Below are 23,325 nucleotides of genomic sequence, written 5' to 3'. Positions count from 1 at the left end.
GGCCAAGAGCGGGGGCCCTGGGGTCACATCCTGGATCTGTCTCCCATGAACTGAAGGACGTTGGTGAGCTACATCACCTCCCTGGGCCTCAGTCCCCCCCTCTGGAGAACGGGGATTAAAGACTCGCCTCTTCTGGGCAGGACCACTGCGAAGTGGCTCTCTGCTCTACAGAGCCCAGCCAGCAGAGCACCCCTGCATGTCACAATGACACACGCCACAGGGCCCAGATCCTTCCCACCCACTCAGGACCAGGGGCTTCTGGATTCTATGGACGAGCTCAAGTTCAAAACCACTTCTGGGAACTGACTCAGGGTTTCAGCCCGGGGGCCAGCTGCTCTTTCGGTTCCCAAGAATATCATCCCCATCCCATCACTTCTATCACAATTAACGCATGTGAGACCTTGCTCCCACGTCAGGGGAAAGCAGTAAACACCCAAGGGTGGGCATCCTGGAGAAGAAATTCCCCGGGGACATGCTCCGTGCTGCTGTCTTCCACACCCAGGAGAGGCTGTCCAGGGAAGGGAGGAACTGTGCCTGGCCAGCCCCAGAGGCGAGAGGCTTTGGCTCAGGTGGAGAACATTCTGCAACTTGGTGGCATCCAGATGGGGTTATGATATGAGATGGACCTGGCTTCCGTAGGGAGGAAGAAGCCCCCTTTTCTTGGAGTCAAACTGTACCCTGAGCACTGACAACGTGGCTGGTTGAAACTGAAATGTGCTGTGAGTGCAAAACACACACTGGAATTTGAACCTTAGTGCAGGGAAAAGAAGAGTGAAAATACCTCGTTAAGTTTTTTATACTGATTACATGCTGAAATGACAACACGTTGACCTCAATAAATTACTAACATTCATTTTACGGCCTTTTTTTTTTTAACGTGGCCACTTAGAAAACTTCCAATGCCTTCTGTGGCAGGCACTGTATCCCTCTGGGACAGTACTGTGCTAGAGTGCTGATTACTGGCCCTTTGGGGAAGGGAGGAGGGGGCTCTTCCGATCCCACACTCTCGCCCTGTGCCCTGCAGTGGGCCGGTGGCCAGCTCCGTGTCCCTTCAAGCCCCTGCCCTAAGGGGGCCCAGGTGTGAGGCAAGCCTGGGGGATCCTGGTGGTTTCTCAGGTCCACAGGCTGCAGATTCTATTTTGCAGACCACACCACCATCTGTCACACTGACCACGAACACGACCTCACCACACAGTGACACGGATCACATTCACCAGAGACGAAACCACAAAAGATGCTGGCATTGAGCATGGCTGATCGGTGTAACTGGGACGCAAGCAAGCAGCCGCCCACCCGGGTCACATTCAAAGCAACCTCTGAAGCGTCAGGCACATGTAACCCAGACTTTCGGGGACACCTCCGTGGGGATGGCCCCTGCAGGCCACACCCCCTCAGCCCGCCTCTGCCCACATCTTCGCAGATGTGCTCCACAGAAGCCAGCCAGCCAGCCGGGCGGAACGCCCTACAGAGCACGGTCCGCAGACATACTTGCTTAGAACAGCGTCTAGCACACCTGGGGGACTTTTCCAAATCAGCTTTGGGTACTGACATACGGTCACTAGAGTTTTGTTTCATCCAGTGTAGATGGTCACACAAAAAAATCTCATCCTTTGGGTTATTTTTATACCAGAAGAGGTAGGAAAAGACCTAACCCATGCAAATTAAAGTACATCTGTCGCTGCGCCACACAAAACAGCCAGAGGGATCTTAGCCAAGTCCTCAGGCGCAGCAGAATCAAAGTGAGGTGGGGCACGCAAAATTCACATGAAGGGAACGGGGGGCTTTTGGGAGGGGGGTGTGGGGAGCTGTCTGTTCTCTAGATCTGCTGAAACTGAGGTGCAGCGAGAGTCTCACAACTGCCGATCAGGAGACAGTGGACTCAAGGACAAAAGACACAAAGGGCAGGCAAAAAAATGCCAACAATGATTAACCTCATGGAAAAGGAGATGTTGGACAGGAAAGGAAAAATAAAGTACACACGCTGTATGGTTCAGGTGGGAAGAAGAGCCACATAGTCAAAACCATTTGAATGCTGAACATGAATCTAATCAAATTATGTTCCTGAGTTGAGATTTCCTCTTCCAGTGTAGGAAGTCAAGATATAAGGTCAAAACTGAAAAACCAAGGAATTGCATTATCATCTTATTATTGGGAGCCTTGGAGATTAAGTAGCAGAAACAGCTAAAGCAGTTGCCTGCGGGGAGTGGAAACTGGGGGAACACAAGAGCGGGAGAGCAGAGGCAGATGAGTGTCGCTGTCTGGTTAAATTGCTTGAATTTTAAACCATGTACTTATAACAAGAGATTTTAAAAAAAAATTTTTTTAAGGAAGATGCCCTGGGCAGAGAGAATCTGTTTCAAAATGAGGCCATGTCGGAAGTCCCAAATGGCCACAGTTCTGACCCAGGGCTTCTTGGGGTCACCAGTAGTCCTGCGGTTTGCTCACCCAATCAGGATTCTCAGGGGGGCACCAAGAGGGTGGCCAGAGAGGTGAGAATGGGGCCTGTTGTGGTCCTCACCAGCTTGCCTCGTCAAGGGAGGCCCTACTCAGAGGTGCGGGGGCGGAGGCTCACAGCGCAGCCATGCAGGATTAATTCAAACCTGCAGCCTGGGAGCCTCGCACGGCCCCGCAGGAGCCCCCAGGGCGGTCACTGTGCAGAACCCATTCCAGGAGCGGCCGACACAGATGCAGTCACGGAGAGCACACCAGATGCAACTAATGGCAAAGGGCCTCCAGTCTCCCTCTGCTCATTTAATCTAGCCATCTTTCTCTCACAGGCTATTCTGGAGTGTCTGTTCTACCAGGTCCGGTACTGTGCACACGCCGGCCTCGCCCTTCCTCTTCTCGGAAGTCCCTTTCTCCACCTGCTCTTTCTAAGCCGACTCCTCTCCTGCCTGCCCACGGGTGTCCAGAGGCATGCAGGGTACGTAGGGTTCGAGCCCGGCCACCAACCCCAGCCTCCCTGAGCACAGGGTTCCTGCCTGCCCTCGTGGACCTGGGAGTCCAGGCCCGTGGCACCACAGGGGCCCCAGGACGGAGAGGGACTTACTCCGAGACATGTGGACCGTGGCGAGCCGGCGGTACAGCGCCTTCTGCCTGGGGTCTGGGTGGAAGCCGCTCTTGGTGAAGTAGACGTGGATATAGATGGAGCCGTTCTGCTGGACGCTCTGCAAGGCGGTCCGACGGGGACAAGGAACAGTGAAGCCCCTCATGACGCCCGCCCCCCATGGCTTCCTCACCCCCGTCTACTGAGTGTTCGGGGTGGGCAGTGTAGTTAAGTGGTTAGGGGCCAGACCCTGGAGTTAGGCTCAAATTCAAAACCAGGCTCTAGCACCCCGTCTACTGAGTGTTCAGGGTGGGCAGTGTCGTTAAGTGGTTAGGGGCCAGACCCTGGAGTTAGGCTCAAATTCAAAACCAGGCTCTAGCACACAATGGCTGCGTGGCCTCAGGCTTCGCCTCGCTGAGCCTCAGGGCCCACCTGCAGGACGCAGATCATCAGTACTGGGGGCACAGCAGGGCTCTAAGGATCATCTGAGAGCGCTGAGCACGGTCACTCAAGCACAGAACAGGAGCTCAACAAACGTCAGCAGCCTTAATTCATTAAACGGCAAAACAACGAAGGCCAGATACCACTCTGGCACTTCAAATGGCAACTGCCCAATCCAGTGAGTTCACATCCGTATAACTCACGTAAACCTTGGGCACTGGGTCATGTTATTATCCCATTTTCCAGATGCGGTGACTGGGGCTCACACAGAGAGGCTACATGCAGCGAGTAAGTGGATCCGAACCCAGTCTGTGGGCTCTCCCGTGGCCCTGCCTCTCACCGTCTGTGTCCTACCTCTCTGCCCGGGCCTTTCACCTACTATTCTCACCCCCCTGCCACAGCCACCCAGATGAGGAAACTGAAGAGGGGCGGCCGCCTGCCTGAGGCGCAGGGTGGGTGGCCGAGGCCGCACTGCAGCCTGTCTGACCTTCGTGTTAAGCTGGGATTCACCTGGCCACGCTGTGTCCTCACTTCCCTGCCTTTTAAGTCCACCTCTGTGTCAACCGTGTTTTTATATTTCATGCTGTCTTCACATCTGGCAGGGAAGAGACCGCCCCTCCCAGGGCTAGCTGATTCCTGGAAATAATAAACAACTCGCCTGCCTTTGAACATACCTTTAAAATGCAAACCAACAAACCCAAGTCCACACCCCAGCCACCCCCTTTAGCTGACTCTCACACACCAGGCCTCACTGAATCACTCAGGGCAGGTACCAGACAACTACAGACCACCCCTCTAGCCCACAGCCCGCACGTCAACCAAGCAGGCCAGTCCTAAGATGTTTCCCCACCTGCCCTGCCTTTCCTGCGGAAACCTCAATAAAGGCTTCGGCCTAGGCCTCCCCTTGCCCCTTCTGCTCCTGTCCAAACCTGGTGCTTCCCCATGTGGCCCTGCATAGTGTGGTGGGCCCCCTCCTCTTGGGAAATGTAAGTAGTAAATTCTTCTTCCAATGGCATTGGCCTGTGTCGCTGCTCAGTCACCTCCATAAATTAAAATGAAGTACAACTTAGACACTCTCCCATCACAGAGCTGGGAAGGAGGGTTAGCACCAAGTCCTTGGAAGCTTCTCTCACTGCCTGGCTTACTGCCCCTCAGTCTTCCTCAGTTCTGGGGTTGGGGTCTGGGGGCTGGACGTGAAGTCTCAGTGGGAGCCACCTCTCAGCACGGGCTCTCCTACCTGCCTCAGAAAGAATGCATCCACCCACTGCTTCCAGCTACCGGAACAGACCTAGACAGAGCCAGACAGAGCAGAGATGCTCCCTCCTCCCCAGGAGGCTGAGGAGAAGACTTGATGGGGAGAAAGGAATGAGAGAGCAGCCCCAAAGAGATGTCTACATTCACAGATTCATCGAATTCATTGATTATTCAACAGCCACTGATTCTGCACCCAGTCCTCTGCTGGGCAGAGCTGGGGACAAAGCTGTGACCAAGATGGTCCCATGGGGAAAACAGATCCATATTCAGGTAGTGACAACCCCCCAGAGCTGGCACAGCTTGGGTTGGGGAGCCCAGAGAGGGTGCTGGCTGAGTCTGAGTGTCAGAGAGAGCTCCCTGGAGGAGGGAGGATTTGAACTGGGGCTGCCAGAGTCCACAGCCAGACAGCCTGAGTTCAGTTCAGTTAACACTGGCTGTGTGACCTTGGGTGGGGCTTCTCTGTACCTCAGTTTCCTCATCAGTCAAATGGAAATAATAGTTCCCACTTCCTAGGGTTGCTGGGAGGTTTCCACCACTCAGCCTAGGCTGGTGCCCTGTACATAGTAAGCACTTAATCAACATTAGCTATTATTTTCAAACCAGGCTGGCTGACTGGCCACCCCCAGGGATGATTACTAATCTTTCACTGGTTTATACCACAGATTTACACAACCCTGAAAGTAGCTGGGAGGATCCTACGCCAATTCCAACTCCATCCACATGGAGAGGTGGGGAAGACAAGGCCCAGAGACCTCAGGGACCTGCCTGTGGTCACAAAGCATGTGAACTGAGAGTAGAGCCAGGCTTGGAACCTGGACTCCCGACTGCAGGACTGGGAGTTGGTTCAAGGAAATGCCCTTAGTGCTAGCCGAGCAGCCTTGGGGCCAGAAACCAGAAGCTGTCCCCACCTGTGGAATGTCGAGCTCAGCAAAGTGCTCGTAGCAGCCGTCTGAGTTCTCGCCACTAGTCCAGTCGCCATACACAAGGTCATGCTGCTCCCAGAAGAGCGCTGATGTGGCATTAAAGTCTGTAAAGTGCTCGTGCTCTGAGATGTACACGTGCAGGTTCTGTTGGGAGGGGAAGTGGGGGAGCTTAGTTAGGGCTGCTTATAGGACCCTCTGGAGGCTGACAGATAAAGAGCGGATGAAGAGCTGTGGCAGCAGGAGCCCACTAATACGAACAACCTGCGGGGGCGGGGCGTAGTTAGTGGAGAGGAGAGCAGCAGCTAGAGGAATAAACTTTCTCTTTCCTAAGACCCCCACCACGTCTGTCCTGGCCTGAGTCTGTGATGTCTAACAGCAAAAAACCATGAAACAATGGCCAGCCTGCCAATTAGAATTTGGGGTTAGAAAGGGTCCGGACCTCCCTGAATCATCTTCCCTCTCAGCCTCTCATGGGCTTCTTGGTCAGAGGTCCTCGGGCTTATGGATAAAGCATAGTTAAGATGTGCAGGAGTGTCAGCTGGCTACTGAGAACCGAGGGGAACTGGGGAGCTGGCCTCAGAACTCCCTCCTTCCCCAAGTCCCCGTGGCCATCTCTGTCCAGAGCCCAGAAGGCCCACTGATAAAGAACAGCTGAGTGGTGGTCACCCTGATGGCCAGAATTCCATGAAATCAGGCATCCCAGAGCTGCAGAGAACCGCAAAGGTGGGAGAAGTCGAGATGACTGAGGTTAGAACCCCTGTTGCAGACGCTCCTGAACAAAGTCCTTTTACGCAGAAAGAACACCAGCACAAACCCAAAAGAATTACTTGTTCCTTATAAGTGTCACCTGAGTGACTCAGATTTCATGGGCTGAAGATGCACCTGGAGTCTCTCAACCCTGGACCCGTTCACAGACCTGACAGTGACCAGGGACCGCGTCTGTCCCAACAGCCCATGCCACTCCCCCACACCTCCCCCCACCCCGCCTCCCGGGTCTGGCCTCCCAGCCAGTGGTTACCATTAAAGTGTCTTTGGGGAACAGGTTGCGGCTGGCGACGCGTGGGGCTCCTCCAGGGCCCGCCTGGTCCTGAGGGGCCGGCCCGCGGCGGAACCAGCTGCTGATGGCCCAGATGATGAAGATCCTGGGGAGGCAAGCAGGGCAGGCAGTGAGTCCCGTGCCTTTTCTTTCCAGCATGGATCTGCCTGACCTTCTGACTCAGCGCCTGCTGGGGCCTGACCCGGGGGCTGATCAAGTAGGGAGGGTCCCTGAGAAGGCAGCTGTAGGGCTGCTGAGAAGACAAGATGCCCCCAAAGGCCATGCCCGGGGACAGACCCCAGACACCTGGCACTGACTCCTTGGAGTCTGGCGGCCACAGGGCTGCAGGGGCTTCAACCCTCGAAACCTCAGAACTAGGAAACCTAACATCCCAGTCCCCTGGAATCCCAAAGTGTGAGAACCCTAGAACCTGGAACCCCAGCATTTTAGAGACACAGACATCAAGGAGAGCAACATTTCAGAACTTCAAATCAACTGAAAACTGCAGAAGCAAACAGTAAGTAATGGGTGAGTCCCTATTTTTAGTAACACTGGGCTAGGTTATTCAGACCAACTTTCCTGTTGGAAACAACTTGAAAAAGCTTGATAAAAATTAATATAGGAAGAATATACTAACACCAGTTTTACATTTACAATTATATATCTCGATATAGCAACATATTCTATATGTTCTTCTATTTTCTTATATATTTTTAATCAAGTTTATATATATATGTAAACATATTCTTTTTAAAATTAATTAATTAATTAATTAAATTTATTTATTTTTGGCTGCGTTGGGTCTTCGTTGCTGCGCGCGGGCTTTCTCTAGTTGCAGCAAGCGGGGGCTACTCTTCGTTGCGGTGCACGGGTTTCTCATTGCGGTGGCTTCTCTTGTTGCCGAGCACGGGCTCTAGGTGCCCGGGCTTTAGTAGTTGTGGCACACGGGCTTAGTTGCTCCGCGGCATGTGGGATCTTCCCGGACCAGGGCTCGAACCCATGTCCCCTGCACTGGCAGGTGGATTCTTAACCACTGCGCCACCAGGGAAGTCCTTCTTTACTTCTTTGGTTCCCATCTTCCTTTCAGTTTTTGCCTGGTAAGTCTGCAGTCTTGTCCATTCTTTTTTTTTTTTTTTTTTTTTTTGCGGTATGCGGGCCTCTCACTGTTGTGGCCTCCCCCGTTGCGGAGCACAGGCTCCGGATGCGCAGGCCCAGCGGCCATGGCTCACGGGCCCAGCCGCTCCGCGGCATATGGGATCCCCCCAGACCGGGGCACGAACCCGTATCCCCTGCATCGGCAGGCGGACTCTCAACCACTGCGCCACCAGGGAGGCCCTTGTCCATTCTTCAGTGCTTTTAAGAGTATATGTTTACAGGGCTTCCCTGGTGGCGCAGTGGTTGGGAGTCCGCCTGCCGATGCGGGGGACACGGGTTCGTGACCCGGTCTGGGGGGATCCCACATGCCACGGAGCGGCTGGGCCCGTGAGCCATGGCCGCTGAGCCTGTACGTCCAGAGCCTGTGCTCCGCGGCAGGAGGGGCCACAGCAGTGAGAGGCCCGCGTACCATACACACAAAAAAGAATCCACCTGCTAATGCAGGGGACACGGGTTCGAGCCCTGGTCCGGGAAGATCCCACATGCCGCAGAGCAACTAAGCCCGTGCGCCACAACTACTAAGCCTGTACTCTACAGCCCGCGAGCCACAACCACTGAGCCCTCGTGCCACAACTACTGAAGCCCATGTGCCTAGAGCCCATGCTCTGCAACGAGAAGCCACCGCAATGAGAAGCCTGCGCACCGCAACGAAGAGTAGCCCCCGCTCACTGCAACTAGAGAAAGCCCGCGCGCAGCAACAAAGACCCAACGCAGCCCAAAAAATTAATTAATTAAGTTGAAAAAAAAAAAAAGTAAAGGAGCCCTGGAAGCTTCTTCTTTTTTTAACTGAAGTATGGTTGATTTACAATGTTGTGTTAGATTCAGTTTCAGGTGTACAGCAATGTGATTCAGTTACATATACACATATTTATATATATATATATTATTGATAATATATGATATAATGTGTATATATATTCTTTTTCGGATTCTCTTCCATTACATGTTATTACGAGATATTGAATATAGTTTCCTGTGCTATACAGTAAGTCCTTGTTGTTCTTCCTTTTTTTCGGGAAGCTTCTTTTTTGTGTTTGAGGACGTCCGCTAGGTGTTTTGATGGGTGAACAAAAACGCCAGCAGGGCCCACACAGGGTAACCAGAGACCTTCTCTATGAGAAGCTAAGACTGCACAGGGCTCCCCGCCAAGGACAAGGGGAAGCAGGTGTGGCCCAGCCCTCCTCAGAGTCGCACACCAGGTGGGCACAGCCAGAGCCTTGAACCTGGTACAAGGAGACCCCGAATGACAATGCCCCAGGCAGCCAGCAAAGGCAAAGCAAGTCCTCTCTGTAGGAAAACAGGTTCATCCTAGGCCTGACATGATTCCTATAAATAATTCTCCAAGTATGATGATCAACACACAGCCAAAGATAAGCCAGGCGCACAAGGAAACAAGACACTATGAGTGAGAACCAGCAGAAACAAAAACCAATCTACCTAATGGCACTGTGGTAACCTAAATGGGAGGGAAATCCAAAAGGGAGGGGATATCTGTATGTGTACGGCTGATTCATTCTGTTGTGCAGTGGAAGCTAACACAACATTGTAAAGCAACCATTTTCCAATAAAATTTTTTTTTAAAAAAGAAGAAAAAAGAACCCAAAATTTGAGATGCTCAGAAGCACTGGAGGTTTCAAAATGTTACAAAACCCTCAAAATGTATATTGAGAGAGAGCTTCAGAAGTATCCACTCTGAATAACATGAGAGAAAAAAATCAAAATAGAAACAAAATGACAGTTAAAACAAATATATTCAGAGGCATTTTCTCAATTTACAAAATTGAATAGACATAATACACAGTCTTTGAGCTGTAAACGATGTGGAGATGTTTACAGGATACACTGTTTAAAGAGAAAGGCAAGATGAAGGAAAGTGTACAGAGTAGACATCCATTGGTGTGTAATATACTATGTTAAAACAAAAACAAAAACCTGGGCTGGGGGAAAGAGAAGTGGGAGTTAGTGTTTAACGGGGACAGTTTCAGTTGAGGAAGATGAAAAAGTTCTGGAGATGGATGGCAGTGATGGCTGCACAATAATGTGATGTACTTAATGCCGCAGAATTATACACTTAAAAACGGTTAAAATGGTAGATTTTGTTATACATATTTTGCCACACACACAAAAAAAACGACCCCAACAATTTGTAATGCACCTTTACGTCAACACAAAAGTAGAGAAAGGTATAAAATACACATCAGACTTTCAAATGGATTCCCTTGGTTTGGGGGAATAGGGAAGACCTAGAGGTAAGCAAAAGAACCCCAAAATGCCTCAAAACCCAATACTGTCTTAAAACAAATTCTGCACAATAAAAACAGCATGCACATGAATCAACATGGGAGAGGATCACCACCAGTACAGTAATGATGAATGATGGTTACCTTCAGGTGATTTTTTATTTTCTTCTTTATGCTTTTCTTTCTGAATATTTTTTAATGAACAAAATAAAAGCCCCACAATAAAACTGCAGCAGACTGCTAGTTGTTTCCCCATATTCATCTTTCCCTTTTCCCTCAGAAAGAAGACTCCTAAATTTTAACTGGACCCCTTGGCTACCTGGAATAAAGACTACAAAATCCAGCCTTACAGCCAGGTGTGGACACATGGTGAAGTTCTGGCCAATAAAATGTAAAAACAGTGTGTTTACTGGACTTTGGGGAAGTGTCTTAAAGAGAAAGAGCATCCCTCCTTTATTTCTTCTTCCCTCCTGGAAGGTGGACGTGATGGTCTTATCCTCAGCACCCATATTAGGCCATGAGGATAAAGGGCAAAACCTAGCAATGGTGGGACAACGAGCAGGAAGGAATCTGGGATGCAGAAGACTGCAGAATCCTGGTCTGCCGAGGTCCAGAATAGTACATGAGAGAGAGGGCAACTTCTATTGTGTTAATTCGGGTCTCTCAGATACATGCAGCTCTATAATTATTAAATGAGACAAGTACTTATTGATTGCAGGTGTGAAAAGCAATACAGTTGACCCTTGAACAACAAAGGTTTGAAGTGCGTGGGTCCACTTATACGAATCTTTTTCAACAGTAAATACTACGGTACTACACGATCCATGGATGGTTGAATCCGTAGATGTGGAACCACAGATATGGAGGAATCGCTAGTACAGAGGGCCAACTGTAAGTGATACGTAGAGACACAGGGTCGCCCCCCCTCATCCTCATGTTGTTAAAGGATCAACTGTATAGCAGAGAGGTTAAGTGCTCAGCCTCTAAGTTGCAATATCTGGATCTGAGGCCCAGCTCTCCTACTTCCCGACTGGGTGACCTTAGGCAAGACTCTTAACCTCTCTAGGCCTCCATTGCCTCAACAGTTAAAATAGGGATAACAGGGCTTCCCTGGTGGCACAGTGGTTGAGAGTCCGCTTGCCAATGCAGGGGACACGGGTTCAAACCCTGGTCCGGGAAGATCCCACATGCCGCGGAGCAACTAAGCCCATGTGCCCCAACTACTGAGCCCGCGCTCTAGAGCCTGTGAGCCACAACTACTGAGCCCATGTGCCACAACTACTGAAGCCCGTGCACCTGGAGCCTGCACTACGCAACAAGAGAAACCACCACCATGAGAAGCCCACGCACCTCAACGAAGAGTAGTCCCCGCTCGCTGCAACTAGAGAAAGCCACGCACAGCAACAAAGAACCAAAGCAGCCAAAAATAAATAAACGAAAAAAAAAATAGGGATAACAACACTTCTTGCCTCGTAGGGCTGTCTACAAGCATTAAATGCACTGATATATACCACACACACGATATAATACATCATCTAGAATGGAGCCTGGTACATACAGTAAGTGTTTTAGAAGTGTTAGCTATTATTGTTATTTTCATCATAGGAAAAAGGCATACCAAAAACTTCAGAATGGAAAAATACTACAAGAGAATTCTAGCGTGAGTGGGTACCTCCCTGCTGGGCCCCAAACCACGCCAAAGGGCAGCACCAGGCACAGGGACTTGCCTCTGCCTGTACAAGCCATGGAGCCCCGGGGTCCGGGGTCTCAGGGGCCATGGCCCAGCTGAGCTATCTGCTGCTTCCCACCACCCCAGGAGGTCCCTCATGCACACGGCTGGAGAAGGTCTGGAACTGGCGATTCCCGGGGACCCCTGCATTTCCAAGGGAGGCTCCCATGTTAGTAAATATGCCAAGGGAGAGTGTGTGAGCAAGGACACCCACAGGCAGCTCTGCCCCGGCTTAGCGTGTGGCCTGCAGGGGGCCCACACACTCCGGGCTCCGGGGTCTCCGTGTGAGACGAGGCAGACTGGACTGGACTTTCTGTAGGATTCCAGATCCCCAGTTCCCTGAAGAACACCTGCTCACCGTGGGCCCTCCATCCCCGCATCCCAGACCAGGAAGCCCTGCCCTAGGACACCAGGGCTGGCCCTCACCTAAAGCTTTTCAACTTCATATCCTCCCTCCCACCCCAAGTAGGCATTCTACATTCACGGGGAAACTTTAAGTGTATGAAAAGACATACGACAACCTTCCCTCCCACCCTGCCCCCCACTCCAGGTAACCACTGGTATAGCTGGAGGATGTGCTGAAAACCACGGGCTCTACCCTCTTCTCTCAAAAAAGGCCATTCTCACGCAACCTGCTTGACGCTTCAGAGAGTTCACAGGCCCCTGAAAACAAACTCTGAATCCCATCTAAGAACTCCAGATGGAGACGGTCTTCCAGCACCCACTGGGACTGATTCTTGGCGGCGCCTGGTCCTAAGGAAGGAAATCAGCCTGCACTGTGGCTGTATTAAAAATGTCTATCTGAAGGAAGCTCCCTTATGTACTGATGTGGAAAGATTTCTAACATATAGTGTTAATGAAAAAAAAATCAAGGTGTAGAACTGTGTAAAATAGGCTACCTCTTATGTAAAAATGAAGGGAAAGATAAAAATAATCTTTATTCCTAGCTGCTTGAAGCATGAAAAGAAGAAACGGATATATAAGAAAATTCTAAGTCCTTATTGGACACGGAGGCGGGGGGAGGGGAGGGAGCGGCATGGGGAAGAGAAAGGAGGGGCTCCACGGATGAAGAAACCCAGACAGATCGCCCTGCGCCCTCCCAGCAGCTCCCCAGGGCCCCACTCAGAGGCCAGGCTTCCAGAGGGCAAGCCCTGTGCTCCCGGTACCTGGGAACGGTCACATGCATCCATGTGTAAAAGGATCACCACCAGCCAGTCTCAAAGGCACAGCCTGTATGACTTCACTTACAGGAGGTACCCAGAGCAGTCAAATTCACAGAAACGGAAGGTAGAATGGTGGTGGCCAGGGGCTGGGGGGAGGGGGGAGAATCGAGGAGTTAGTGTTTAATGGGTACAGAGTTTCAGTTTGGGGAAGATGAAGAAGTTCTGGAGACGGATGGTCTGATGGTTGCACAACAATGTCAGTATACTTAATGCCACTGAGCGGCGCACTTAAAGATAGTTAAAATGCTATATTTTATGTAATGCAGATGTTGTGGCTGAATTGTGTCCCGCCCCGCTCCAAATTCATGTGTTGCAGTTCTAACCCTCAGTATCTCAGTGACTGCATGTGCAGATAGGGCCTTCAAAGAGGTGACTAAGGCTAAGTGACGTCATTACTTAGGGTGGGCCCTAATCCAGTCTGACTGCTGCCCATAGAGGAAGGGGCGATTAGGACACAGACAACACAGAAGAAAGACCACGTGAAGACAGGAAGACAGCCAGCTACAAGCCAAGGAGAGAGGCCTCAGGGGAAACCAGACATCCTGACACCTTAATCTCAGACTTCCAGCCCCCAGAATTATGAGAAAGTAAAAAGGATCTCCAGCAGTACGGTAATGATGGTAATCCTCAGTGATTCTTTCCTTTCCTCTTTTTTTAAAAAATTTGTTTGTTTGTTTGGCTGCGCCACATGGCTTGCGGGATCTTAGTTCCCCAACTAGGGATCGAACCCGTGCCCCCTGCAGTTGAAGCATGGAGTCCTAACCACTGGACTGCCAGTCCCTTCCTCTTTATGCTTTTTATCCCTCCCTTCCTCTTTATGCTTTTCTTACTTGAACTTTTTTCAATGAACAAAACCAAAGCTATATCTGCTCACCTGAACAGCACGCCTTTGATGACCTGCCAGGCGTTGGGTGCTGGCTGGGGTGGTGGGTTCTGGGGCTGGGTCTCCGCCGGCGGGTCCCTCCCGATGCTGCCATTGCTAGTCACCTGCAGGGACAGAGGCCAGGGTGAGGAGGGAGGATGCATCCGGAGGCGCCAAGGCTGTCGTAGGCACCACCATGTGCTGAGGGCCAGTAAGGGCTGAGCACAGAGAGGGCGCCTGGCCCATCCTGGGGGTCAGGGAGGGGTCCTGGAAGAGGAGACATCACAGCTGAGCCCTAAATCATAACCAGTTGGCTGGCGCAGAGGCGGCAATGAGGGAAGCAGCAGGTGCAGACAAGAAGGTGAGACAGTCTGACTCTGAGGATGGGCCAATGCTCCCTGGGGCTGGAGCCCAGGATGGATGCAAGGAGATGGCTACTGGGGACAAGGTAGAAGGGGTTAGGCGGCAGATGTCAGATTCTGCAAGGCTTGGGGTTATTGAAAGGTCCTTCCTGTGGGGGGCCCATCCCTCCAGGGGCTCTGGATCTAGCAGGTGAGACAGACACAGAAAAACACAATCAGAGCGTGAGCCACACTACCATGAGCCACACAGAGGTGTGTGAGATGTACATGGCACAGACCACGCCGTGAGGCCAGAACTAGGAATACCGCCATTTGGCAGCCGAGCAAACGGGGGCTCAGGGAGCCTCAGCCACTTGTCTGGGTCACTCAGGAAGGATGATGGCAGCACGACGACAGGAGTGTGGGCGGGCCAGGGAGCCAGGCAGGGCTTCCCAAAGGAACAATCTTCGTTCAGAAACAGAAACTCAGAAGTGGAGAATTTCAGGATGTCAGCTTGGAAGGGCCCGAGACGGGGCCCTCTCTTTGCACCTGCTGGATCCCCTGTCTTGCCCGCTTCCCTCCCGCCAGCTGTCCCCTCACCCTCCAGCTTTTAAGAGACAGAACCAGGGCTTCCCTGGTGGCGCAGTGGTTGAGAGTCCGCCTGCCGATGCAGGGGACACGGGTTCGTGCCCCGGTCCGGGAAGATCCCACATGCCGCGGAGCGGCTGGGCCCCTGAGCCATGGCCGCTGAGCCTGCACGTCCGGAGCCTGTGCTCCGCAACGGGAGAAGCCACAACAGTGAGAGGCCCGCGTACCGCAAAAAAAAAAAAAAAAAAAGAGACAGGACCAGGACTGTCATGATGGCTGTTAGGTGGGAACATTGCCCAGTCCAGGGCTGGCAGAGAGCAGGGGCTCAATAAACACCCGGGAATCAACAAATGTTCCCTGAAGGGCTTGCCTCCCTGAAGGGCTTGCCCTGAACACTCAGGCCACCAATGCACCCATTCCTGGGCCTCCCCAGTCCCCCGACTCCTGCCCCAAGCCCGCTCCTCTGCAACGTCTTCTGTCGGCTTCAAATGCCCCCGAGAGTAGGGACAGAGGCTCCCAAAGCCAGATGACGCTGCCACGAAGCTGAGGCCAGCATTTGTTAAAGGCGTCACTTGTCACTTCCTGTCCCCTTCACCAGCAAGAGCTCTTCCCTTTCATCTCCCAAGTGCAGACGAGCACTGTGGTAAAAGGTGGGGCCCTGGGGTCTGACAGACCTGGGCTGTGGACCAGCCCTGTGGTCCCTGGCTGTGAGAGCTTGGGTGTGTCACTTCCCTCTCTGGCTCTTCACCTCTCTGACCCAAGGGCCAGGCTGTGATCATACTAGTACGTTTAGGGTAGAAAAGATTTCCTTTGTGTGTCGATAAAAGTAATTCCCGAGTACCTACTGTGCACCAGGCCCAGTGCCAGGCAGCAGGATCAGTGGTGGCCACCCAGCTCTGGGGTCTGCCCTCCCAGAGCTCAGGGTCTAGAAGGAAAGGCACCAGCAGAACAGTAAACGGGGTAATTAACAAAGGTAAACATTAAAGTGTTCCAGGGGAAACAAGCAGAGGGGTGACGGGGCGGTTAGGGAGGCCTCCCGAGGAGCTGTCTTTGACATTTGGATGAAGGGTGTCTAAGGGAGAGAAAAGGTGTGGGCAAAGGTTTGGCTGAGGGGCGGGCGAGGTCGAATAGGCACAGGCCCCCCTTGTTCAGGGCTGGCCTCGCTCCTGGGAGCACTGGGGGGGCCAAGCAAGCGTTTGCAGCAGGTCTGAGCTGATTCTGGATCAAGAAAAGGAAGCTTGAGGCCAGGCGAGGATTTGAACCCATGTCTGGCTGGCTCCCAGGTCTGTTCTCTTACCTGCAATGGTGGACAAGGTGGCTGGAAACCCTCCCAGGGAAATGCAAAGGAAACCAAATGCAAAGGTGCCACTTCACTAGGATGCCCGTAATCAAAAAGATGGACAATCACAAGTGCTGGGGAGGATGTGGAGAAACTGAAAGAGCTGTACACTGCTGGTAGGAGAAATGGAGCTGCTGCTTTGAAAAATACGCAGATACTTAAAAAGCTAAGTGTGCCCCTGCCATCCGAACCAGTAATCCCCCTCCGAGGTCTCTGCCTCCGAGAAACAAGAACTCTGCGTCCACACAAAAGCTTATACGCAAATGTTCATAGCAGTGTCACTTGTAAAGCCAGAAACAACACAAAAGTCTTTCGATGAATGACCGGTGATGGATCTGCGCAATGGAATACTACTGAGCAATAAAAAGGGACACTGCTGGGGGCAGAGAAAGTGCAAAAGGGAACAAGGGAGTGCTTTGCAGGGATGGGAGTGTTCTCAGACCACACGGTGGTGGTGACTGTACTGCACAACTGCATAAATGTACTGAAAGCCACTGAACTCTACACTGACAACAGGTGAATGTTATGGTATCTAAATTACATTTCAATAAAAAGGTAACCCTCCTGTGGCTCCACTTCCCTCAGAGTACAGGCAAAGTTGTCACCATGGCCTCTGAGGCCTGGCAGGATCCTCTGTGCCCATCTGCTCTCACCCCTCTCCCCTCAGTCACCAGTTCCAGCCACATGGGCCTCCCTGCCACTCCCTCATCACACCTGTTCCACCTCAGGGCCTTTGCACTGGCTGTTCTCTTTACCTGAAAGCCTTTCCCCCACCGTACGTGTGACTCCCTCCCTCATCTCCTTTAGGTCTTTGTTCAAATGTCGCCTCCTCGGAAAGCCCTTCCCAGACCACTGTATTTAAATGGCGACCTCCTACCCGCCCCTCACTGCCTATGCGCCCCCCACCAGCTTTGGTTCTGCCCGTGGCACTTAGCACCATCCGAACCGCTGTGTATTTTTCTTATTTACCTTGTTCACTGTCCCTGTCCCCAACCCCACCCCCCTCCCCACTCCCAGCCTTCAACAAATACATGGGCTCCAAGAGGGCAGGGCCTCTGTTTGGATCATAGCCGTGGCCCAGCATTAGCATGGGGACTAGCATGTAGTGGGGACTCAACCCACGTTAGCTGAAGCAATGATTACCAGAGCTGTGGGACTGGTGTCTGAGTCCCCACCTGAAGGAGGAGCAGGCTGGCTGGGGCAGGAGATCGCTGAGGGTCTGCGCATGAGCCAGGAGAGGGCAGCGGTGGCTGCGGACACAGCAGTGACTAAGACATCGTGCCTGCTCTTGCACCCATGAGCCCACTCTCACACACAATCCCCGGAACACCCACTAAGGGGCCCAGGAAGCAGCTGAGGCCATGAGACTGGGCCGGGGCTGGGAGGAAGTCAGGGCATCCTCCCTGACTGCCTGGATCCACCATGGGAGTCCCACCTCAGCCCAGCCTCTGCCTCAAGACCCACGCATTCCACTAACGCTGAGGGCTTGCTCTGTGCCTGGTCCTGAGCTGGGAAGTGCTGGGCACACAGTGGTGACCAAGACAGTTCCTGCTCTGCCCTCCAGGGGCTCCCAGCCCACTGGAGGAGACAGACAGTGACAACCCAGAGCGGGCAGGGCTGGGACAGAGGAGCCCAGGGACTGCTGGAGCCCTGACCCAGCCTGAGAGGGTCAGAGAGGCTTCTTAGGGGAGAGAACCCCTGAGATGCACAGGACTAATAAGGATCAGGCAGGTAAAGAGAAACATGTGCAAAGGCTACGAGGTGGAGAGAGAGCGCGAGGCACACTCCTGGAAATAAAAGAGCTTCACAGTGGCTGATGGTCCTCTTGTCCAGTGACTCAAGCATGGACAATTCCGCCCCCCAGGGGACATTTAGCAACGCAACATCTGGAGACATTTTTAGTTGTCACAACTGGGGAAGGATGTGTGTGCTTCTGATATCTAGCATGGCCAGGGATGCTGCTAAACATCCTACAATGCACAGGACGGCCTCCTACCAAGAAGAATTATCCAACCCCAACTGTCAATAGTGCTGAGGTTGAGAAATCCTAGCCTAGTCTGAGGAAAAAGCGCAGATCATGCAAAGCCTTGATCTACCAAAGAATCTGTACTTAATCCTGAAAGCAAAGGAATAAGTCTTGAAAGATTTTAAGCAGAAGTGGGACAAGAAGAGTTCTTGGGGGGGAGGGGTCCTCTGTAAGCTCAGGGTAATCAGGGCACCCTGAGCCCTTGTCTCTCTGATCATCCCCCCCACAATAATCAACAGAAACGCAGAGGGGGAAAGACCCTCTTTCAGCGAGACTGGGAAGCCCCGAAAGATAGAGACAAACATTTCCTAGGGCTGCCCCCAGGGCCAGGCCCTGGTTGAAGATGCTGAAAAGATCCAGACCAGGGATGCTGGCTCTGTCACACAAATTTCACCCTAGTGTCCTCCCCAGGCGATATTATTTGCTCCTCCTCTGGGCTCCCTCAGCTTCTGACACGGACTTTTTGTCACCATCCTTGTCATCCAGGATTATAATTCTTTGTTTACACACCAGTCTTCTCTCTCAGTCCACTGATGCAGGGACATGGCTGGAGCCATCTTCAGGGCCCATCACAGGGCTGGCCCTCCTGTCCAATCCCTCCATTTACCACTGGAGAAACGAAGGGGGAAAGGAACTTTCCAAGGTCACAGAGTGTCAGCTTCAGCTTCGTCTTCCCCTCCCAACCTGCACTCTTCTCCCCTGTGCTGCCTCCCACGTGTCAGTGACATCCCAGTGGGTGGGTCGACAGCACCTCGCTGTCACTCCATCGCTTCCGTAAACGTCTGAAGGGCGGCTGCCTGAACTAGTCTGTTCTGCAGCCTCAGTTTAGTTCAAGTGGCAATGGGTCAGAAGTCATCAGTACCAGGACGAATTCCCGCATAGGACTACTTTATGCTGAAAATAAGCCCATCCCCGTCCAGACCACCTTGCTTCAGCAATGGCTGGTAAGTTCTACAGGGAATGGATCCCAGATCTAACCTGGGTGACCTTCTGTAGGCGCCTTTGTCTGTTCCTTGGATTCCTGACTATAAAATGGGTCTGTCAGCCCCCACAGCACGTGCCCTTATCCACGATGGTTACCTGACTTCCCCAGAGTTAGACAACTCCCAATCAATCAATCATTGCCCACACCCAGAGCACCCCGTGAACGTCAGCCCATTCTAGGAACTGTCCTGGAGCCTGGAATCACGGAGTCGAGAACCCAAGGCGCTTGGGTACAAGTCTGCGCCCCTCCGCGCCACTGTGTCCTCAGCTCGAGCAACGAGCCTGGTGGCCTCCCGGCGCGAGCATGCAGGGGACCCGGCGCGCAACAGGGCCCCGCTCCCTGCACTGTCCAGCCTCCCGGGCTGCCCGGCCCCACCTGGGCCCGGTATTCAAGGTCCCTATGGGCAAGGAGCCCCCAGTGCACAGGAGTCTGTGAAGAGAGGCAGGACACGCCCCGTGGGAGGCCCCCCGGGTGGGGAAGAGCCCCTCAGGCCCCTCTCGGCCTCCGTACCTGACCGGAGCTGCCTCCGCCGGCCGCCACTACGGCGCTGCCGGCCCCGTCCGCCTCCTGCGCGGCCGCCATCTTCCCGCTCCGGGTCCCCGCCCCCGCCGCCAGCCCCGCCCCGTCCCCGACGGCTCCAGCGCGATCGCGCGAGATTTCACGCTTTGCCCGACCTGCCGGCCACCGTAACCCGCAAGAGCGCCTCAGCCGCGCCTCTCCGGAGCCGCTGAAGTCTATGAAAGGACCCAGCAGGCCACCGTACTCTCCGTCCCGTCGCAGCCCGTTTGTTTTCGCCTAGTAGATACACTGCATGCCCCGAACTCCCAGGGCTTTCTTGGCCAACATGTACGCTTCCCACAGCCTCCGTTCTTTCTGCCCCCACGAATAACCCGCTTCTTCCAGTTATACGAGCCTCCTGGGTCATCCTGTCCACTTTGCCCCGCCTATTTTTTAAGTTCCAAGTTTCTTGAGCTTTCCCGGCCACCGTAACACTTCGAGACGCTCCACTTGAACCCCGCCCCTCCTGCGTTAAAGGAACCTTCCTGGCCTCCGCACCCAAGACTCGGAGGGCAGGATCTTTGGTCGGTGGCCTCGCTTTCATACCCCTCTTCCTAACGCAGCCCTTTCCTCCGACAAGTCTCCCTAGGTTATAGTTCTGTGCACTTAGTTACTATTTCAGTGCTCTCACGCCACCACACTTCCAAATCGGACCTTGTCAGCCCCTCCCTAAGCTTTCGGGCCGCCTAGTTTAATGCGCAAGCGCGTTCCCTTAGAGGTCCGCTTTCTAGTAAACCTCGCAGCTACGGCCTCGGCTTCAAGGGCTCTAAGAACTCCGTACTTTTTCATTAGCTATCTTCCTACAGCTCCGGGCTTGGACACGTGTTGAAAGACCCTTGGCCCGGAAAAGGAATTATAGAGGCCCAGAGAGGACAGAAGACTCAGCGGCTTTTAAACCTTCACCAATGAATTTGGGTGGAAGTCTGACCTGGGTTCGGACCCTGGTTGTGCTACTGACCGACTAAATGATCCTGGACAAGTGACCTATCTCTTTGGGCCTCATTTTCGTCCTCTTTTATAAGCTAGGTATTATAATGGTACCCCCTCTTCCTCTCCGCCTTTGCCCCGCCGGGTTATTGGGAAGACCCAGTGAAATCAAGAATATAAAACACCTGGCCCGGGTCCTCAATGTGAGGCTAAGTGATCAGTATCACGCACTGTTATTATGAACTTTACATATTATCTGAAAAGGAGAGCAGGCTTTGCATAGAGATATTTTAATTATTTATTTATCATTTTACTGTCTATTGATAATCCTCCACTTTCCTCGCGGTCTCAGCTCAATAGTATTATGCCTCCTCCCTGGCCCGCAGACTGGGCGGGGCACCGCCTCCCAATCCTCCTAGATCCCTGGACTCCCCACGCCCTCCCTGCCCACTTGTGTCATCACTGACAGAGATGGATGTGTCTCCAGCCCTGTCCCAGGGCGTGATTGCCGAGTGAAAGGATGAAACGTTGAGTGGGGAAGATGAATGTATTACCTCTGTGAACCAACACAAGGACAAGAAGAAACCTTGGAAAACTTATTGGGTCTACACTGGTGGCGCAGTGGTTAAGAATCCACCTGCCCATGCAGGGGACACAGGTTCGAGTCCTGGTCCAGGAAGATCCCAAGTGCTGTGAAGCAGCTAAGCCCGCGTGCCGCAACTACTGAACCTGTACTCTAGAACCCGCGAACTACAACTCCTGAAACCTGCGCACCTAGAGCCGGTGCTCTGCAGCAAAAGAAGCCACCACAGTGAGAAGCCCGCGCACCACAACGAAGAAAGCCCTCACACAGCAACGAAGACCCAACGCAGCCTGATTAGTTAATTAATTATTTTTTTTAAAAAAAGAAAACTTCTTGCCCGGTCCCCTTCTCTTACAGACAACAATGATAGTAATAACGATTCTGTGAAATTGTAGACCCAGTCTTCAAGTCTAGGGATGAAATGAACATACTGATGAAGTCCCCCAGAAGATGGGCAGATTGAGATTTTTGTGGGCTCCTTTTTTAAAAGTACAAAATTACATGTACACATATAAATAGAGAACCACAGAAAGCCCGGGCAGGTGAGGGGCTTTGAAGCTTCATCTTCTCCGGTTTCATTGTTACCCCATCTCTGCTCTCAGCTCTAGGTCCCCCAACGTCCTCTCTCATACACCGCAGAGTCCCGATCTGTTGGAACACTAGAGGCTCTTAGCTAGACTGTGACCTCAGACGGGGCCCTTGTAAAGCCCTCCCCCATGTCTGCTGAGTGACCAAGTAAATTCTTCCATTCCTACTAACCGTTAACTGAATCACAGGCCAGACACACCCTGCGCTCCACTAGGGGACGCCCAACACCAACCAGAGGCTGGGATTTCAGGTTCTAAGGGGGCTGGGGACCTGAACTTCTGGGTCCTGAGGAGAATGGATTGGAGGTCCTGAGTTCTGGGGGAGGAGGAGTCTTGGGGCCTGGACTCCTGGGGTCCTGAAGGGAGTGGGACTGGGGTGGGAGCCTGAGAAAGGAAGGCGGAGTCTGGGAGGTACACCAGGATTGGTTGGAAGCAGAACTGGCCTGGGCAGTGGTTTGATTTGGCTTGAGTCTGTGGGAAACAAGGGGACAGAGCAGGGATTGTTCCTCCAGGGTTCCCCCCTCCCCATCACCCATTGCGCTTGGCAGCCTCAGCTCTTCCCAGGCCCTGGGGACTTGGGGGCATTTCTCACAACCCTTCCCCAAGGCCCCTGTTTCCTGCTAGATTCACAGCTGCCCAGCCCCAGGACCTGGGAGAACTGCCCCAAGAGTACTGAAAAGGCTGGCTGGAAGTTAATGCCAAGTCTATTAGGAGAATACAGGCCCTGCATCTTCAGAGGCCAATAGCGCCGCCCATAGAACTTGGCTGCCCAGGACCACTCTCTACTCCCTCCAGATGCAGGAGTCCAGGCTCTTAGTCCCTCTACCCATGTGCCCCAGCACTGTCCTCTCTCAGACTGCAGGGCCTCTGCTCTTATGTTACACCCTGTGCTTTTGGCCTGTAATCCCCCACTGCCCATATACCCTCTTCCATCCACTCAGACCTGGGAACCAACTGAGTTCTCCCCTCCCCCTATTTTCCATCAACAGTAGTCCTTACCACACTGCATTGTGACGCATGCCCTGTGACCAGCCCAGCTGGGTCCTCTAGAGGGCTCTCCCCGTGCCCCAACCCAAAGTGGCTGCCCCCAGACCTTGAACTCCTCACTTCCTCTCCTTTTCTTCATTGCCCGCGTTGCTGTCTGAAGTTATCTTATCCATGGGTCCTCTTGTTCATCCTCTGCCTTCCACCCCCTCAGCCTCTCTATTTGTGGCTCAGGATGGACCAGAGCTCCTGGCCCTGAGTAGGAGCTCAGGAAGTATTATTACTATTGCTAATGAGAACAGCTAAAAAGCATACCACAAAATGGTAATCAATAAAACCATTTGACAGACTTCCCTGGTGGCGCAGTGGTTGGGAATCCGCCTGCCAATGCAGGGGACACGGGTTCAAGCCCTGGTCCAGGAAGATCCCACATGCTGCGGAGCAGCTAAGCCCATGCGCCACACCTGCTGAGCCTGCACTCTAGAGCCCACAAGCCAC

General features: G+C 52.8%; 1 protein-coding gene across 1 annotated transcript in view; it reads right to left on the bottom strand.

Moving 5' to 3' along the window:
* The window catches only part of CLPTM1 (CLPTM1 regulator of GABA type A receptor forward trafficking), a 28,875-nt gene extending 9,069 nt beyond the window's left edge, over positions 1-19,806 (bottom strand). The window contains exons 1-5 of the mRNA XM_082608158.1: positions 19,699-19,806; positions 13,922-14,034; positions 6,683-6,806; positions 5,650-5,808; positions 3,050-3,167 (exon numbers count right to left, since the gene is read on the bottom strand). Coding sequence (XP_082464284.1) covers positions 3,050-3,167; positions 5,650-5,808; positions 6,683-6,806; positions 13,922-14,034; positions 19,699-19,770 — 586 coding nt within the window. The 5' untranslated portion in view covers positions 19,771-19,806. The remainder of the gene's footprint in view (positions 1-3,049; positions 3,168-5,649; positions 5,809-6,682; positions 6,807-13,921; positions 14,035-19,698) is intronic.
* Between the last annotated feature and the right edge of the window lie 3,519 nt (positions 19,807-23,325).

The sequence above is a fragment of the Mesoplodon mirus genome (genome assembly GCF_964341445.2).
Source record: "Mesoplodon mirus genome assembly, chromosome: 19".
Taxonomy (NCBI): Eukaryota; Metazoa; Chordata; class Mammalia; order Artiodactyla; family Ziphiidae; genus Mesoplodon; species Mesoplodon mirus.
This window is presented reverse-complemented; position numbering and strand designations above follow the sequence as displayed.